Source organism: Hirsutella rhossiliensis (genome assembly GCF_020360975.1).
Source record: "Hirsutella rhossiliensis strain HR02 chromosome Unknown scaffold00001, whole genome shotgun sequence".
Classification (NCBI taxonomy): domain Eukaryota; kingdom Fungi; phylum Ascomycota; class Sordariomycetes; order Hypocreales; family Ophiocordycipitaceae; genus Hirsutella; species Hirsutella rhossiliensis.
In genome coordinates this window covers 9,601,755-9,619,580 of record NW_025408667.1, presented here as the reverse complement: position 1 = coordinate 9,619,580, position 17,826 = coordinate 9,601,755, and the positions used below count along the sequence as shown (strand labels likewise).

General features: G+C 44.7%; 5 protein-coding genes across 5 annotated transcripts; 3 read left to right on the top strand and 2 right to left on the bottom strand.

Moving 5' to 3' along the window:
* Nucleotides 1–2,062: 2,062 nt before the first annotated feature.
* Nucleotides 2,063–3,145, bottom strand: HRG_01237 (uncharacterized protein; the record flags this gene model as incomplete). Its single annotated transcript, XM_044859708.1, has 4 exons — nt 2,063–2,396; nt 2,454–2,591; nt 2,654–2,926; nt 2,985–3,145. The coding sequence occupies 4 exons, from the start codon at nt 3,143–3,145 to the stop codon at nt 2,063–2,065; spliced, it is 906 nt and encodes a 301-aa protein (XP_044726108.1).
* Nucleotides 3,146–4,070: 925 nt separating this feature from the next.
* On the top strand, nt 4,071–4,349 carry HRG_01236 (uncharacterized protein; the record flags this gene model as incomplete). The annotated part of the gene is made up of 1 exon (XM_044859707.1): nt 4,071–4,349. The coding sequence occupies one exon, from the start codon at nt 4,071–4,073 to the stop codon at nt 4,347–4,349; it is 279 nt and encodes a 92-aa protein (XP_044726107.1).
* Nucleotides 4,350–5,545: 1,196 nt separating this feature from the next.
* Nucleotides 5,546–6,203, bottom strand: HRG_01235 (uncharacterized protein; the record flags this gene model as incomplete). The annotated part of the gene is made up of 3 exons (XM_044859706.1): nt 5,546–5,871; nt 5,931–6,046; nt 6,100–6,203. The coding sequence occupies 3 exons, from the start codon at nt 6,201–6,203 to the stop codon at nt 5,546–5,548; spliced, it is 546 nt and encodes a 181-aa protein (XP_044726106.1).
* Nucleotides 6,204–7,203: 1,000 nt separating this feature from the next.
* HRG_01234 (uncharacterized protein) lies at nt 7,204–7,644 on the top strand (the record flags this gene model as incomplete). The annotated part of the gene is made up of 1 exon (XM_044859705.1): nt 7,204–7,644. The coding sequence occupies one exon, from the start codon at nt 7,204–7,206 to the stop codon at nt 7,642–7,644; it is 441 nt and encodes a 146-aa protein (XP_044726105.1).
* A 2,643-nt stretch (nt 7,645–10,287) lies between these two features.
* HRG_01233 (uncharacterized protein) lies at nt 10,288–11,160 on the top strand (the record flags this gene model as incomplete). Its single annotated transcript, XM_044859704.1, has 1 exon — nt 10,288–11,160. One exon carries the CDS (start codon nt 10,288–10,290, stop codon nt 11,158–11,160), a length of 873 nt encoding a protein of 290 aa, XP_044726104.1.
* Nucleotides 11,161–17,826: the final 6,666 nt, after the last annotated feature.

Sequence of the window (17,826 nt, the reverse complement as noted above, 5' to 3'; positions counted from 1 at the left end):
TTAAGCTACTAAGGTAGCTAAAGGCCTTATAGCTAAGGGCCTAGGTAAATACTATATATCTATTTAAAAGACCCCTTACTTAGCTTTTAGCCTAAAAAAGAACCTTATAAGGAGGCCTAAGCTAACCCTTCTAGCCTTTTACTAGCTCTTCTTTAAGGCTAGCTTTTTATTTTCCTTCTTAAAGAAGACTAATAAGGTAGACTAAGACGACTACCGCTATAGCTAAGGAAAGTATATAGCTTAGCATATTATCCTAAGGTGCCTAAACTATAGGAGGGAAAGAGAGGTCCTTTACTTAGCCTCTAAGGGATAGAAGGAGGCCCTTAGCCTACCTTTTCTCTATAGCTCTAAGGAAGGAAGGGAAGCCCTTTTAACCTTCTTAGCTAAAATAAAGATAGGAATAGCTAAGTAGCTTAAAAAAGAGTAACCTAGGGGCCCTAGGGCCCTTAAAGGGGAAAAACACTATATAGGAGGAACTAAATTAACCTTTCTTTTATCTTTACCTTTATAGCTACCCTTTCCCTAATTAGTTATAAGCCTCCGGGCTCTATAGCTAGCTAGGACTACTAATAGAAGCCTAGGCCCTTCTTAGCCTCGCTATAGCCCTAGAGGCTATATACGAGTAATAATAATAAAAAATAGTTATACCCGCGGACTCCCTCTTTTAAGTAGGACAGCGCAATCTAGACCCTCTTTCTTAATGCAAAGACCTAATAACTAGTGATAACTACCGCATTCGGTGCCTCCAGATACGGCAAGGGCATCAACGTCGCTTCTAGGAATAGGGGGGGGGCGCGCCTGGGGGTGCGTGTGGGCGTGAGCCCAACCTTCCTTCCTACACATTGGTCTGTGGCCCGCTGTGACCGTTGTTGGGCCGTGACACTTTTCGAAAGGCGCCATAAAAACCCACGGGTACCCGTTATTTTCCTAGGCTGCCCACGGGTGCCCATGGGGCCCCAATTTACAAGCCTAATTAGGCCCGAGCCGCAGAACCACCGTTCTGACACAACGGCTGACACGAGCCGCACATCTCAATTCGGCCCATGATCGTACGTCAACTATCCCTTTTCTGGAAACTGTCGGACAGGCGGTAGGTTTAGTGGTGGGATAGGGCCGAGGTTGTGGTTGGGCCGGCCATGCATTCTTTAAGCCTTTTCCCATTGGTTGCTCCAGATCTTGGCGTGTGCACTGCCTCGACTATCATTTGCCTCTCTAGACATTTAGCGACTAGTTTAATCGAGGATCCTACAGACTCAATCACTTTCTCGGATCGGTATCTACGGCGCCGGTCGCACCATTTATCATCGGCTGACTGGACTTCGAGATGAGAGCCTCGGGAGGGCAGCCAGTTGAATCTGTAGATCCACTAGTAGTATCACTGGGTCGCGCTGAAGGCGTCTCGCCGTGTAGGGGACGTTTATGCTTTCAAGTCGTTGCGTCTTGCTTGTCTATGTCTTACAATACTTATCTTGCGGCCACTGTTACAAGACTTTTATGCCAAGCCAAGGCGGAAGAAGAAGCTCACTCGCCTACTCGGTGTCAAATAAGGGAGTCGTAGGAGTTCTCGTCTTGGTATATAATCTATATGTATGGTCACGAGAAGATGCGAACGTGCTTAAGAGAGAAAGCGTGCCGAAGCCGAGAAAGCGGGCATGAAGTTTCAATGTGTCAGGCGGGGATATGAAAAAGGCCTCACTTCTCTCCTCTACGGTCATGAGCGACCTGCTTTACCCCACATCAAAGGTACATATCCCTGATATATCAGGTGCTTGAGAGAAGGCACGTGGCTTATTTATCGGACAAAACAGCTTTGTCTGACCCTTGGCGATCAAACAAGGGAGGGAGAAACTGTTATACTTCATTTGGGGATATAGCAGTGCTAGTGCAGCGGGTGACAGGGTGCGGGGGGTTGCTCCGTTAAGTTAGCAGCGGCACGGCTCGTTGATTTTTGCGCCATGTAACGCTTCATCAACCCCTGAAGTCTAGCCAGAGTTTATGATTTGTTGCTGCGATATTGCAGCAGCAGGTCCCGGCTTTGTTAGCAATTTTCCAAAAGATTTTATTAAACATTCTTATAGTACTTTGAAATCAAGTCTAAAAACTTTTCGCCACCCAAGTCTGGTGTCTTGAGTGATGGACAAACGTCTGTTGTTGTATCGCTCCAGGCATCCCTGCTTGATATCGTCGAGCCACACTCGAGCAAGACTGTAACAAGCTCCTTGCGATAGGCTATGATTGGTCGCTCCTTGAAATACCCAAGGATCTCTCCTTGATGTCGCAATGACTTGAGGGGCTCGAGAAGTCGCACTATAGGTCCTCCCTCGACGGTTGAGCCGATTAGCTCGGCTTGTAGCCTGTCGTCGTATACGTCTTGGCGAGATGCTTCCATCGTGCCTCTGCAGTCGCCAGTCAGCCTCCTCCATTGACCAGTGCGCGGCTCTGGCATCACCCACTTGTTGCTTATCGATGGGCTACTCTCGGTGAAGTCGGATGACTGCAACTTTCCCAACCTCTTCGTCATGCAGTTGTAAAATAGATCAAAGGCTCCAGCGATGACAAGAATGGGCGTTCCTAGGGCGAGTCCCCACGGACTATGTTGGCGGGCGCTGGCATGAGCTAAACATTCATGTACGTTCCGCCGAGGGTGACCTACGGGGGCTTGTAGTCCCATAGCGAATGTAGGAGCGAAAGGGCGATGCCCGAGATGGCAACTACAGCTCCAACTTGAATCGTGGTCCAGGTAGCCCAGTAGAGCGACATTAGGTCTTCACCCTCGCAAAACTGAAGCGCGAGAAGCAAAAAGACCTCGGTGATGACGACGGTGGACGATAACACAACGCACAAGGCGTGGAGAAGGATATATCTCCGTAACAGTCTCGCACGGTCTTCACTCGGGAGTGACAAGTGCTCCAGAACTCGCTGTCCTCTTGGCCGCGAATAAGGTCAGCGTTATCAACAATGCTTCAGTCAAGAAGGCACCATACTTTTTGAATAGCGACGAGGCAAGGAATAGCACGACGAGATTGGTTCCGAAGAGAACCCAGTAGGCGGTATATACCATGGTGAATTGGTGCCGCTCGAAGTTGGAGGCAAGCGGCGCGTACTGAAGACAGAGTGCCTGGTCCGGTTCGTATTGGCCACCCATGGCGCATAACTAAATGCTGGAATGAAGAATATCGACTCTTCCAATGTCAGGCTGCTTCTGGTGGGACGGGGCAGGCTGTGGCTATGGTGCGAGTCAACGGACTTGGATGTTAAGGCGCCTTGTTGCTAGACCCGACCATACAGTCCCGACTTATACACCTGATGCCGGCATTCAGGCTCTCTAGCTGCCAGCTGCATGTATCGGCTGAAACCGAGCTGAAAACGGAAGGGGAGCCAGCGGTGCAGAGAGGGAGTCCTCAGACTATCATCCCGCATCGTCGGAATGCCCTGACCCCCAGGGCGTGTATCCAGTCAACATGCACGCGATGATATATACTTGACTCTTCGAATTGTGGACCTGGTCGTCTCAGCTTCGTCTCTCATACCTCCTAGCCAATTTTCGGGACAATATCAAGGTATTCATGCACATTACGTAGCGGCAGGGTTGTCCCTGGGGATCAGGGCAATAGCTCTAGCTTGTTACGTTGATGGGACTAGCATCAAGCAGTGTGTCTGCACCCCGAGGCATTCTTGAGGCATCCTTCAAGCATCCCATTCTGTCGTCTTCCGGGATCTTAAGGGTCAATACTGCGTGCACTAGTAGTTTCGGAACTTGATTAATTCGTTTGGATCGCGAAACATGGCCATTGTCCTTAACAAACTTTGCAGCGCAAAACATTACGGAATCCAGGATGGGTGGGTATGGTGCGGTTCGACTGGCAGGGTCAGCCTCCTGTCGCCTTGTACTTGTGTATGGGCGTTATATCTACCTTGGCATTTTCTTTAATATTTTTTCCGAAACCCTTTCTCCTGTCAAGTTGCAAATCATGTCAGCCAACACTCCTGGAACTCTGGTGAATATCAGGATTGCTCATTCGCTCACAGTCTCGCTACTCTGCCGTCTCTTACTCGGGGTTTTCCAAGCCATGCCTTTCTCTCGCCTTGCTCTGCCTATCGCGGCCCTGTCCTACTCGCAACGCGCGGCCACTCGAATCCGAGAACAGAGATCTGACTACAAGCTCAAGGCAGAACAGGGGCCTGATGAGGCTCCGAAACCGCCGAGCCAGGCCAATTCAGTCGATCCAGCTGACCCCAACGAAGACCCAGGGCCAAACGATTTGAACAGGTTGGGTGACGACTTGGACGCCGTTTCTGCCTTCAAGCCTGACGAGAAGCTCGCCCAAGTACAAAAACAGCATGACTAGAGAACGGCGACTGGCTTGCCTTGGATTGGTCTTTTCGAGGGGTTCATGTTGACATTAGATATGGGCTTGGTCGGATGACTAGGATGCGCTCAAAACGACAACACAGCCTCAGTGGTAGGAGGCACGGTATTCAATGCTAGGTCCGGTTTGGGGGAAATAGTGCAAGTCTTGGTCCCTAGCATTCAGCGTCACGTCGCGTCTCTAATCCCTCAAGTGCTGCTGCCCACCCTAACCAGTAGCATTGATGGTCTCCTGCCCCATCGTGGCGGAGGCCGACGCCCTACAAAGCACCTCGGTCTCATCCAGGTGTCTGCCACGTGCCGACCGCGGAACAGCCCCCTTTTCGGTGCATCCACTTTGATCCTCCTTGTTGCACTCCAAGTAGGGCACCAACTAAGCAAGGTTTCTTCCGAGTCTGTAGCCGGCCTGCCGCCAGAAGAGACTGCCTCGGCCATCCCCAATCCGATTTTACACTATCTCGTTCCCTGACTCCATGTATTCAGGGATGAAGCATGCGACAGACTCAGGCATCAAGGATACGCCCGGGAGAGTAAAGAAGTCGCACCACTAGGCTCGCATGAGGCACAGTGGCCACACTCCCGACGCCATGCTTTGGTGTCTCGCAACGAACTTGACTGAAACCAGAGATTGTAAAGCCCCGTTACCGCCGAAGGACTGTCACTATCGAAGAGGGCGGCAAACTAGATACACGATGCCGGAATTTCAAAGTCCGTTGCCATTGAAAGGGGGCAACGGTTAACCCCGGGGCCGGCCCATTGTTCCAGCAGCTACCCGTGCCATACCGATTCATGCTGCTCTCTCTCTCAAGGCCGAGGGCCACGGTATTTCTGCTGAAGCTGCTCAAGAAGCCCAGGTGGCCATGGTAAGCGAGTCACGGCCAACGAAACGAGAACGTGACGGTCAAGGCCAAGTCGGCGTGCAAAGTGTCTGATACACTGTACTTGACATGCACGATTCGCTATTCATATTTTCACTAGGAGGGTTTTATACTTCGTGGGTTGAATACGTCAAGTAAGGACATAGCATGCGCTTGTTGGCTGACAGCACCTCTTAATCCTTTCGGAGGCCAGATGCCGATGAGGACGAATTTACCAAGCTAGCACCACTAAATAGCCCCCCCTATTTATGTCCCGGCCAGCGGGTACATAAGTGGGTTAAGTGATTCATCATCCCCGTCAGAGATCTCCCGGATCATCGTCGTCCCCACCGAGAAATTCCGGATTTCTGTTATCCTCAGGATAATCGTCCCCGTATTCATAGACGTCCACATCATCATGCTCGTAGAATTCCTCTACCTCGTCATCATCTCCGTCAGAGACCCTCCAAATCGTGAAGTGCACCCGCTCGACAATTTGGTCCGTTTCTGCATCCACAAGCTGTAATGCTGAACCGAGCAGAGTCTCGTCTGGATGACATAACTCTGAGACAGTCAGGTTAACGCTAAAAGACAATGTCGCCGTCGAATCCTGTTCTGTGAGTACGTGGCGATTAATCGTATCAACTGTCGTGTCCACGTCAGGACCGCTCGAAATATGCCGCTTGAACGACAAGACGGGGAACGGTAAATGTAGTACTGACACTCGTTGCTGGAGAAGAGGCTGTCCGGCTGCTGTTCCTTGTCGGCCAAGCTGAAAGGGGCTTGGTGGTGAAAATTCGAAGAGGCCGGCTTGTGAACGCTATATGTCATTCGTCTGCGCGTCCTGTCCCTCGATTCGGAGCGTGACCTTACCGAGAAGACGGTCGATGGGTGTTTCTCCCTCGGCCTGGAATATTGACGGCGTCGGTGGCAGCAACCAGGCCGGCGACGACGAACACAGCGGTCTTGAAGAACATGGAGCTGTTTGTGCCAAACTAGAAAGTCGCCGAGCGGTAGACAGAAGAGGGAAGGAAATGCAGAAAGAGAAGGAGACAGATCAAGGAAAAGGAAAAGGTGTGTCTTAGAGGGCAGGGTCGAGTTGGGTTTGCATAGAATCAACGAGGAGAGGCGTGGACGTGGAAGGGGCGGGTGAATATGGCATGCTTTTACACAAGGGCCCGACGCTAGCTCTGAGGAAAGTCTTTCCGGAGTTGGCTGGACTTGCCCTTGCATTGTTGGATTTGACGAGCTCATGCATTCTGTGTGCACCATCGGCCATAACCGCCATACAGGATTCCGGAAGGCTTGGCATCGTGGTGGTCGGTAGGGTGGTGCTGCAACAGGCCGACCCACGTTTGCCTTGCCCCCTACTTTTGCACAAGCGTGTAACAGACAAACTACCGAATCATGCTACTTGATACGTGACTGCTTCTCAGCTTTTGGCGAGTGGCAGATGTCAATCTAAGTTAAATGAGCATCACGCCTACCCCCAGCAGCTTCATGACACATAATATGGTCTCTGGGTTTCAAAAGATGAGACGCGAGATCATGGTAACAAGGGCATCGATCATGCATGATACGAAACTATATCTTATCGATTAGTAGTGGCTCGACACCCAAGGACGCACGGAGCACAACTAGGGAGTCTAGAATACAACGAATTCCCAACGCACCAAGTCGTGGGGGATGTAGGCCTGGCCATTGGATGCCCCAGACCCATCCAAGAACGTGCGTGGCTATTCCTCCCCGTCATTACTTAGCCTGTTGGCTCCCCTGCGTTGATGAATTTTCCATTGCCTCTGTTCAAGCCCCAGAATACTAGATTGCCCCAGAAAGTAGGTAGCCTATCGCCGTCATCGCCTCCATCTTGCCGAACATAACAACTCAGCAACTTTTCACTTCTCCAAGCACAACTACGGCCCGAATTAGCCCACTCTTCTACATTACAGTCAGCCTGACGCCTTGAGCCTCGACGACATGAACGGCCAGCTGCTCAAGACGGAGTATCTGCCCATCCAGATTGGTGGTATCTTTGCAGCTTACGGGGTCTCTCTGCTGCTAGTTTCCATGATACTAGCCCTTCTTTCAAAGAAACGACGGCTTCACAACGACAATCGTGCTACGGCCATGTCTACACATCTCTATGGCTCGGGTCATGGGCCTGCTTTGGCATTTCCGACGGACAAGACTTCGTTACTGCCACTGGACGAGCTGGCCCTAAAGAAGGGCTATTTCTCAACTACAAACAGCATGCCTCATCCGGCGAGTGCAGTTCCATACTCGCCATACCAGCCCGGCATGTTCTGCACCACTGTCACTTCCTTCCTAGTGACGGAACAAGATAGGAAACAAGCAAAGAGAATGGCTCCTGTAGGCCCCGTGTTGGAAATGGTGAAGAGCCCTGATGAAATTTGGTAGCGAGTGGATCGAGGAGGAAAGGGCTTGAAGGAACTAATCGACTTGGCCGTGCAATCGGTCTCGCCGTACAATTCCCAATCACGTTCAAACACTATGAGTCATAAATTAAGACACAAGGCCATCGGTTGCTTGTTAGCTCGAAAATCGCACAGAAGAGGGCTTTGTAGCTCGTCTCCCGGATCTTTGAGACTCTAAGAAGATGGCGTGGCTAATTCGCATGTTGAAGGGCGAGTTGATCCTGGTCTGCCTCTTGCCAGGGTAAGCAAGGACTGAATCTCTCATCAAAACAAGAAAAGACGACTAGGTAACGAGACGAAGGTTGTAGAAAGCGTGTTTGAAATAGCTAGCGTCTCTAGTAGGCGTGAGGCATTCTCGATACACTTTGAGAGCAAAACGTGAATCCAGGGGTTCAATTCATACCCTATCCCGCTGCATTTGACAACTATCTCAAGCCTCGACTTGATTTGCAACTCGATTCCGTTGCAGGGATCAATGTTTACCTGTGTTTCATCCGATTCACTATACATAGAGTAAGGCTCCCTGCTACTCGCACCCCCTCCCCCAGGGTTCGATAGAGTTAGATACACAGCCTCTCTGTCACCTCTAGCGGCGATCCCGCTGACGCCTTCCACATCTGCCGGCTTGCTATGCCAAGCTCACAAACCAACGCTCGGCTTAGGGGAGGGGGAGAGGGTCGGCTTGACTGCATACCAACCTTCCCCATCAGGTCTCCCACTCCAACGCGTCGGCGGATCAAACTTACCCGTTATTACTGAGACAACAGTTAACCTCTCCGGATGGCTGGCCCCTTGCGACTCAGGTTGTTATCCCCAAGCATCCCACCAAAGGTGCATATTCAACGCCTACTGTTTGAGTGGACAATGCATTTGCCTTGAATTGGTAAGATTGGGCCGTATCGGCAATGACCAAGGCCTATTGATCCGCTTCGCCGAGCCGCATTATGCTACATGCAGCATGGCACCGACCCTTTTTTACTAAATCTTGTCACTTGGATACTTCGAACACCCGTTGAGTTGCCAAGACAACGGGCCTGACGTCTGAATATCCAGCCCGTGAGTGAACATTGTATACCTGCAATTCAATTTCCCCAGGGGGACCCGCTGGAACCTGGCTTTCGCCTGCCGCGGGCACCCAGCTGTTAAAACCGCTCCAGACCTGCAGTAAGGGAATTGACTGAAAGCCATGGGTCTCCCTGCCACTTCCTAATAGGCCAAGTCGAAACATGTACCATATATCGAACGTCCCCTTTTCCTACAGGTTATGGGAAGATGCCATTCGGTCAAGGCAGTGTGGTTAATACGGCGGATCCGTTAGCTGTTAAGCGCAACGCCCTTGTTGATGCAAGGCGTCATCCCATCTAGAACAGAGATAGGCTTGATGATGCTGAGCCGAGGCTGGAGGCTCTTCGCAGTGGCTATCGTTAAATGGGTACTTAAAATCGACTATATCGTTGACCCGTACTTCAGCCTACTCGATGCATAAGGTAGGACGCAGGGCAACGAAATCCATTAGGCTGGTAAATTTCAACGCGTAGTTTGATCGTATGGGCTCACTCATTTAATGTACTCGATGTGGAAGGTAGGGCGCAGGGAAAGATGGTGGGCAGCCTTGAGATTCCAGCACTATGCCTGATAGACCGACATCTTCACATCATGGCGCGAAACGCAACCCCTGTGGACGACATTTCACGCTGCCACCCACCCACACACGCGACGAGTAGCGTAGCAGTTGATCCGTTCTGATACTTGGCAATGAGGAGAGTTCTGCGTCTATCGGTCCATGTAAGTATTTAAGCATGCCCGTGTCGTCTCTTGGTCGTCTCTTGGTCGTCTCTTGGTCGTCCTCAAAATCCACATCGTGCTCTACCTCCAGCGTTTAATCTCTCCTTTTCAGGTCCTAGCGATCTATTAAGTCTTCCGTCCACCTTTCAGTACCAACAGTGCAGGCACTTTTGATAACATTATACTTTATTCGCAATGCTTTCTCTCCGTTCTTTTGTTATTGCCCTCTCCTTCTTCGCCTGGGCTTCATGCCACTCATTAATACAGGAAGCTAATGGGATAAAGGGCTCTCCAACCAGTTTTGGGTTTGGACGTATTATTCCCAGCCTAATATTTGAGGAATAGATTGCTAAATATTTCTCAGGGAACAAGGATATGGATGAAATCCGGTCACTCGCCGCCTCCACGAAGGCCGGAGACAGTAAATCCGACGAGCCCTTAATCAGTGAACCAATCTTGCAGCTAGACTCCTCAATTTTGGTCAAAGAAGAAGCTGAAAATAAGGTCACTAATAAATGTGGACGCACAAGCCTAGAATTTATCGATATGGGGTCAAATCTGCTACAGGCTTCGGACAATGGCGACGTCACCGAGGTTAAAAGTGGGGGAACGTGCACTGTCAACCTTCTCCAAATCAATCAAGACGGTGGCGGCCCGTTCAAAGCCACTATGGACCTTGATGGCGTTGGGGCATTTGACGTGGTAAGAAGCACGGATATAAACATTAATCGATCGAGCGCAAAACTAATAATAACTAAAGGACGTTCAAGTCACAAAAAACGTAGATGGAGTTACGGGATTCTTAAATGAGGCCGTCAAAGAACATGAAATCGAGTTAAAGATGCCCGAAGATCTAAACTGCCAAGCAGGTGAGGCTCTGCTCTTTACAAGCAACGAAGAGTTTCTCCTTACATTTCTAGGACCTCAACGAGACCAGTGTCTTATACGCCTCGGAAATGGCAATCCGGCTGGAGAGTTTGGCGGTTGCTTCACAGTGCGGCAGGTCGATAAGGGCAACAATGGCAACGGCGGCAACGGCAACAACGGCAACGCCAACGCCAACGCCAAAGGCAAAGGAAATGGAAAGAAAGGCAACGCCAACGCCAGCGGCAACGGCAATGGCAACGACGGCAACGGCAAGAAAGGCAACAGCAACAACGCCAGAAAATCCCAGGCCAACAAGGCCCAGGGCCCTAAAAGACGCCAGGCCAGGAGAGCCAACAATGCAGGAAACAAGAACAGTCTTGAGAATAGAGCTGGTGTGCCGGACACGGGGAAAATTGCCGAGGAACAGAAGAAGAATAAAATTGCATTGGGGGAGACTTTACAGCAGCTGAGAAAGCAGAATGGGGTCGCCGGCAATGGCAAAAACGCAAACGGCAACAACGCCAACGGTAACAACGCCAACGCCAACGCCCAAGACAACGGCAGCAAGTCTAAGGACAACAAGGGCCCAGGTGGCAAAGGACAACAAGGCCCAGGGGGTAAGGCCAAGGGCCCAGGGGGTAAGGCCAAAAGCCCAGGGAGCCAAGGACAACAAGGCCTAGGGGGTAAGGCCAAGGGCCCAGGGGGTAAGGCCAAAGGCCCAGGGAGCCAAGGACAACAAGGCCCAGGGGGTAAGGCCAAGGGCCCAGGGGGTAAGAACAAGGCCCCAGGGCCCCAGGGCAACAATGTCAAGGCCAAGGTCGCAGGGGGAAAGGGCAATAAGGCCTAGAATGGCAACCAGACTAGCGAATCTATCGACTAATATAGGTGATATATAGGTATAGATTAATATAAATCTACTATCTACCTAAGGTCTATATAGGTAATTTATCTATCTACCTAGCTTTCGGTAAATAAAAAATATATATAGATAAACTAAGAAAGGCCTTACTTAGGGAGTAAACCGCTTTACCTAGTATATAAACTATAAGTAGGATAGCTATAGCATTAAAAGTAAAGAGAACTTAAAATTTATACTTATTTATTTATTTAATAGTTTTAATTAAATACTCTTATAGCTAACTTTAGGCTTTAAGCTAACTTAAATCTTAACTTTAATATATAAAAAGCTAACTAACTTAGATTTTAGTTTATAAAGATTATACCTTAAGGAATATAGTAATAAAAAGTTCTATTAGTTTCCCTAAAAGATAAAAACACCGCTATTAAATTTTCTCCTATAAATTCCGCCCTTTACTTATTATTACGGGTCGGCCCTACGAGGGCTAAACCGGTGGTTATACTACTATTCGTTGCTACGGGGCGCAGCTATTTTATTAGACTACTACGTTACGACGGCGGCAGAGGGCAAAAGAAGACGAATTAACTAAGCAGCCTAGCTAGCTAATTAATCACGCCTATTAATAGTCGGTTGCGTGGGAGCAGCCCGGAGGCATAGCTTAGCCTAGCCCGTAATACTTATCTACTAAATCTTACTTCTTATTAGTCGGTTATTAATCTAGCCTTTTTCTAGCCCTTTACCTTACTACCGCTACTACTATTATTACTACTTACTACTCTTATAAAGAGAGATATAAGAAGTATTATTAAGGGGTCCTCCTTAAGAGACTTTTTAATAATATCTTTTAGTCCCTTAAGAAGCATAATTCTAAAAAGTTAACTTTTCTTAAAGACCTACTAGTAGTCTTCTAGCTTATAGGGCCTTTTATACGATTAGTAAGTAGGTCGATTCTTTCTTATTTATTATTTCTTTAAGGAGTCCTTATCTTTTTTTAGAAGGTTTACTTAAAGACCCCCCCTTTTTATACCTTATTAATAAAATATATAAAGGTAAAATAGGAAGTAAGGAGTCGGATAAGTAAAGCAAAGTTATTTAATTCTAATAAGGGTAATAATTTTAGGAAGGGAATAATTATTATATTGCCTTAATTATCCTTCTTTTCTCGTAAAGAGAGATGCGAGAAGTATATATAAAATGCACGAAGGTAAAATTAAAAGTAAGGGGTCGGACAGGCAGGGCCAAGCTATTTAATTCTTACGGGGGCAGCAATTAAGGTAGGGGAGTGATTGTTATATTGCCTTAATTCTCCTTCTTTCCTTTATCTAACGCCCCTCTTTATACCTATCTAGCATCTTAATTAACAAAGAAGATCCTGCTTAAAGAAGCTACTAATATCCTTTTAACTACCGAGCTTTTTACCGGTTTTCCCCTCCTTTTTAGCCGTTGCCGGTATATCCGTCTTATCTCTCGCTACTTATACTTTCCTTCTTCTATACCGGGTATTTTTAGCTTCCTTAGTCCCTCTTATTAAGGGATATCTCCGAGAACTACGAAATTAGGACACGCTTCGCGATACACCCCCTTAGCTATAGCCTGCCTCTTAAGGGCATAGCTAATACGGCTTCGGGCTAGTAAGCGTATAGAGGAGGTTCTTAGCTCTATACTTCTCCCTTTACTCGAGGAAAGTAGGGGCCCTTTTAGGTCCTAAGGCTCTTTTAGACCTACTTAAGGAATAAGGGCCTAAAGAGGGGAAAGTCCTATAAGAAAGGGGGCCTTCTTAGAAGGGAAAACCCTAATTAAATAGGGGGCCCTTTAAAGGGAAAACCTCTTCCTTCTTCTTTAGCTATAGACGTTACCTTCTTATACGGGCTATTAGCTCTTCTTATAGAGTCTTAAGGCGGGCCTCTAAGGATAGCTTTTCTTAAACGTCTTCTAGCCTAATTTACTATAAAAAGACAGCTAGCTTCTACTTTAATAGGGGCTTCGTAAGACCGTCGGCTTTTATCGATACTATTAGAACCTAACGGACGGAAATAAGTCCCCTTTAGACCTCTTAGCATAACTAATACTAGTAAATATCGATATACTATAGCTAGGTCGATAGCTTACTATTTTCCTTTATAAGAATTCGTATAGTCTATATATTATCGTATTCTATAGCTAACGGGGACGGAATTTATAGTCGTAAAGAAATAAGTAGCCGGCTAAGGAAAATCGCTTCCTTTAATGCTTTAAAAGAGCTAGTAGCTCTGCCTTTATACTTAAGATCTTAACGGTAGCTTACTTTAAAGCTCTCTAAGTAATAGTTCCTTTAAAAAGGGATATAATATACCCCTATAAGCTCTTTCTATTTAAGGAATTATCTATAAAGGACGAATCGCTCGAATAAAGGAAGATTTCGGCAGCTAATTTCTTCCTTCCTTACCCTCCTAAGTATAGACTATATAATCTCGTTAAATAGAGATAAAGGATAGCTCTATCTACTACTTCTTAATACCTAGGGCTAGGATTCTAGTTATAACTAGCTAGCTAGGAGACTATAAAAGAGATATCCGGTCTAGTAGAAATAGCTAAAAAAAGCAGGGAGCCTACCTTCTATTAATATTAGTGTTTCTCTTACTCCCTAGCTTAAAAGGACGGATTAGGTAAAAGCTCTTTATTTAATATAGGCGTAGAAGGAAGCTTCTTATTAAGGGAACTAAGGAGGAATTTATAAGCGACCTTATCGATATAGGCGTCTTAAGTAAGCTAGATAGTCCGTTAGGACCTATTCTAAAAGATTCGTATCCCTAGGAACTACTTTAGCTCCCTTAGCTTAGTTATCTTATACCTTTATTATAGGCCTTTTATAGCCTCCCTTATAGTAGCTTCTTCCTCTTTTAGGTAGGCCTAGATAATATCGTCGATATAGAAAAAGACCGTGATTTTACCCTTTTATATTATATACGGTTCCTAAGGGACTTTCTTAAAGCTTAGGGCTTTAAGGGAACCTATTACATACTATTACTAAAGAAATAGTAATCTTTATAGTCTATATAAAGCTTTCCTAAGCTATAGAACTTTTCCTAGCTATTAGAAGCTTAGTAGAAGGCGTATATAGATAACTTCTTCTTCCTTAAGTAGGTAGTTAATAAAGGCGTTAACTATATTTATCTAAGTAAGTTCGAGGTCGAATTCTACTACTATAGCTATAAGGGTCTAAAAATATATCCTTACTAAAGTAGTTGCCTTAGTAAGTAGATCCCCTTTTTCCTATTAATTCCTATAGATAACTAGCTAGGCTTTATACTTTTAAAGGAAGCTATATTTATTAGTCTTATAGATAAAGACCTACTTATAGCTAAGGACCTATTTTCCTCTTACCTTTTCCTTAAGGACCTCTTTAAAAGACCCTATCTCTTTATATAAGTCTAGGTAGTCTTTCTAGGCCTAGAAAAACTAGTCTTTAAAGGGGTATCTTTCTAGCTACTTTTAGTTTACTAGTAGGTCTAGGAGGTCTCTTTTATATACCTTCCTTACTAATAGCTATAGCTTAAAAAGCCGGCCTACTATAAACGCTTTATAAGAACTGTCTTCTATAGGCGTTAGATAGAAGTTAGAGAACCGATCGAAGTAAGGGAGAGGTTAGTCTTCTTTAGTAACTATATTAGGCCCTATACCTTCCTTTGCTTCTTAAAGTAAGGATAAAAAGGCAGCCGGGTAATCTATTAAAAGAGGTGCCTTTCCTACCCCCTTAAGGGTCGAGACTAAAAAACTAACTAAAAAAGCTACTTTTAGATCTTCTTCTTATTCTATAAAAGGAGGCGTAGGAAGGTAAGCGTATTCTAGCTCTATTACTTTCCTATAGTCTCCTACTTTATTTAGATTATTTAATTTAGTAGCTTCTTCTTTTTCTACGAAGTTAGCGTTATCTATAACTACTTCGACGTCGGTTTCTTCTTCTATTTCCTTATCTAAGACCTCTTTTTAAGACTATTAGAAAAGGGGGATTTAGATCTTTTAAATTAGCTAATATTATAAGAGTAAGAGGGGCTATTAATCCTTCTTTCTATTAAAGAAGCTAGATTTATCGAAAATTATATCCCTAGTTAAAATAACCTTCTATAAAAGAGGAATCTAGATCTAGAAGATATTTATAGAATTATAGCTAATAAGGTAACTAATAAAGGCTCTAGGATTAAGCTTTCTTTTCTTTTTCCTTTTTAGCTATATATCGGTAGTTATAGCGTATACCCTATAGCTATAAGTATAAAGGTAAGCTAGCGAGGCCCTCTTCTTTATAAAGAGCTTAAGAAGAGATTTCTAGTTTATTCCTTAGGTCTTAAAAAGGGTCTCTAAGTTCCTATAGTCCCTTAGGCCCCTAGGGTCCCTTAGGGTTTAGTTCTAAAAGTAATAGGTAGTCTTAATAACTTCCTTTTAAAGGTTATAGGGAAGCTTTATAGTAAGACTTACTATATAGGCCCTTTCTATTATAGTACCCCTTAATCTCTCTACCCCTCCGTTCTAGGCCTAGGTATTCGGTATAAATAGGAGGGGTAAAATGCCTATTTTTCGTAGCTAATTTAAGATATCTTTTATAAATAGCTCTCTATTAATTTATATCTTCTTTACCTTATAGCTAAAGTAGGATTTTATCTAGTTAACGAAGTCCTAGAAGGTAAACTAGTTATACTTACTTAGGTAGGTATATAAAAATAAGGGAAAGCTATCCCTAAAAAAGCGTTTATAAAAGATATTACTATTATAAAGCTTTCTTAGTCCTTAGAGACGTTAGTTTAGTCGACCTAAATTTCCTTATATAGCTAGTCCGGCCGTAAAGGGGTTTATCTAGAAATTCGTCTCTTAGTCTTTCCTTAGCTATAGGATTTATATTTAATAGTCTTTAGTCCCCTTATTTATACGCCCTATTATTAGCTTAGCTTATATAAAGCTAGGGGGCCTAGGTAACTAAGTTATATATACTAAAGAAGACCGTCTCCTTAAGCTACTAAAAGAGGGTCCTTAGAACCTACCCTCTTAGTAAGGAAAGCTAACTTTTTAAGAGATTTATTCTTAAGGATAGGTCGGAATTTAAGAATAAATTAACCGAAATTTTCCTTAATAAGTCTAATAGTCTAATTCTTCTAGACTAGCCTTATAGGCTTTAACGTTATATCCTAGAAGATTCCTTCCTCTTAAAGAAAGTAGAAGGAAATTAAGCTCGTTAAAAATTTAAGGTAAAAAGCTACCCTTTTTTATCGAAGAATTTATATAGTCTTATTAGGTAATTTTATTATAAAGTTCACCCTTCTATATCTATCTATCTATATAGGTAATTCCCTAGTAATAAGATATTCTTTTTATACCTTCTTAAAAGCCTAGAATTATAAGAGTATATTATAGATATTAAGGGAAGTACTAGGGTTAAGGATAGCTAATTTTCGTAGGGGATAGTTAGAGGGTCCTAACTTTTAGTCTTAGCCTTATTAATCTATAGGAAAGACAAAGGCCGGATTTACTATACTAACGATTTTTCCTTAAATTTACGGCTTAAATAAGTATAGCGGCGTTATTAGTTACTATTTCTTAGTAACCTAAATCTCGTTTATCTTCTTCTATAATAAGGGGTCCTCCTTAAGAGACTATTATACTATTTCTTATGGCCTCTTTAAAGGGTTAATTCCTTTAGGTCGGTTTTCCTCGAAGACCTATTAGTAGTCTTCTAGCTAATAGGGCTTCTTATATACTTAGTAGGTAGGTCGATTCCTCCTTATTTATTTCTTTAAGGATTCCTCGTCTTAGTCTAGAAGGTCTACTTAAAAACCCCCCTTTTTTACCCCTTATTACTAATTTTAGTAAAGAGGTTCGATTTTAACTAGTTCCTTAATTTTTCGATTAATAGACTAAAAGGTCTATTAAGGGACTCGTTAGGCTGGTCTAACTAACGGGACTAGGGCCGGGCCCGGAGTAAGAGGTAGAGCTAAGGCCGGAGCTATAGCTATAGTTAAAGACAACGTTAAGGCTCTTAAGGGAGGAGGAGCTAAAGGAGTAACAGCCGTAGTAGTAAGGGCCGTAGTAATAAGGGCTATAGGTCGAACCTTCTAGGTTAATTACTAGCTATAAAGGAATAAGACTACTTACTATTATACTTTAATAGCCTTTTTATCTAGTTCTTAGCTAGCTTCTTAAAAGATAGTTAAGTAACTATTACTAATAGGCTTTATTAGTAGAGAAATATCCTATAGCTACTAACTAGATAGAGCTTTTATTAAGAAGTATTAGTTAGCTTTCTTAAGGATCTCTTCTTACTTAGCTAGCTACGAAGAAGAAGGTAAGTTCCTAGTAGAAAAAGCTCTTAGGTATACTATATAGGTCTTCCTAATACGGTTAGTTATATAGCCCCTTAAGAGACCTATTAAGGTCTCGAGCTTAAAAGCTACTACCTTAGAGTCTCTTCCTCTTAAAGAGAGATTAGCTTTATAGTACTAATACATTCTATTATCGCTATATAAGTAGTAGTTAATAGCTTCGTTTTATAAAGGTATTCCTTTCGATAACTCTTATAGCTACCTAAGGTAGTAGAAAAAGCTCTTTATTATATAGAGGTTAGCTTAGAGAGGAGGGAAGCTCCCTCTATAAATTCCGTTGCCCTAGGATAAAGAAGGGGCTTAAGAG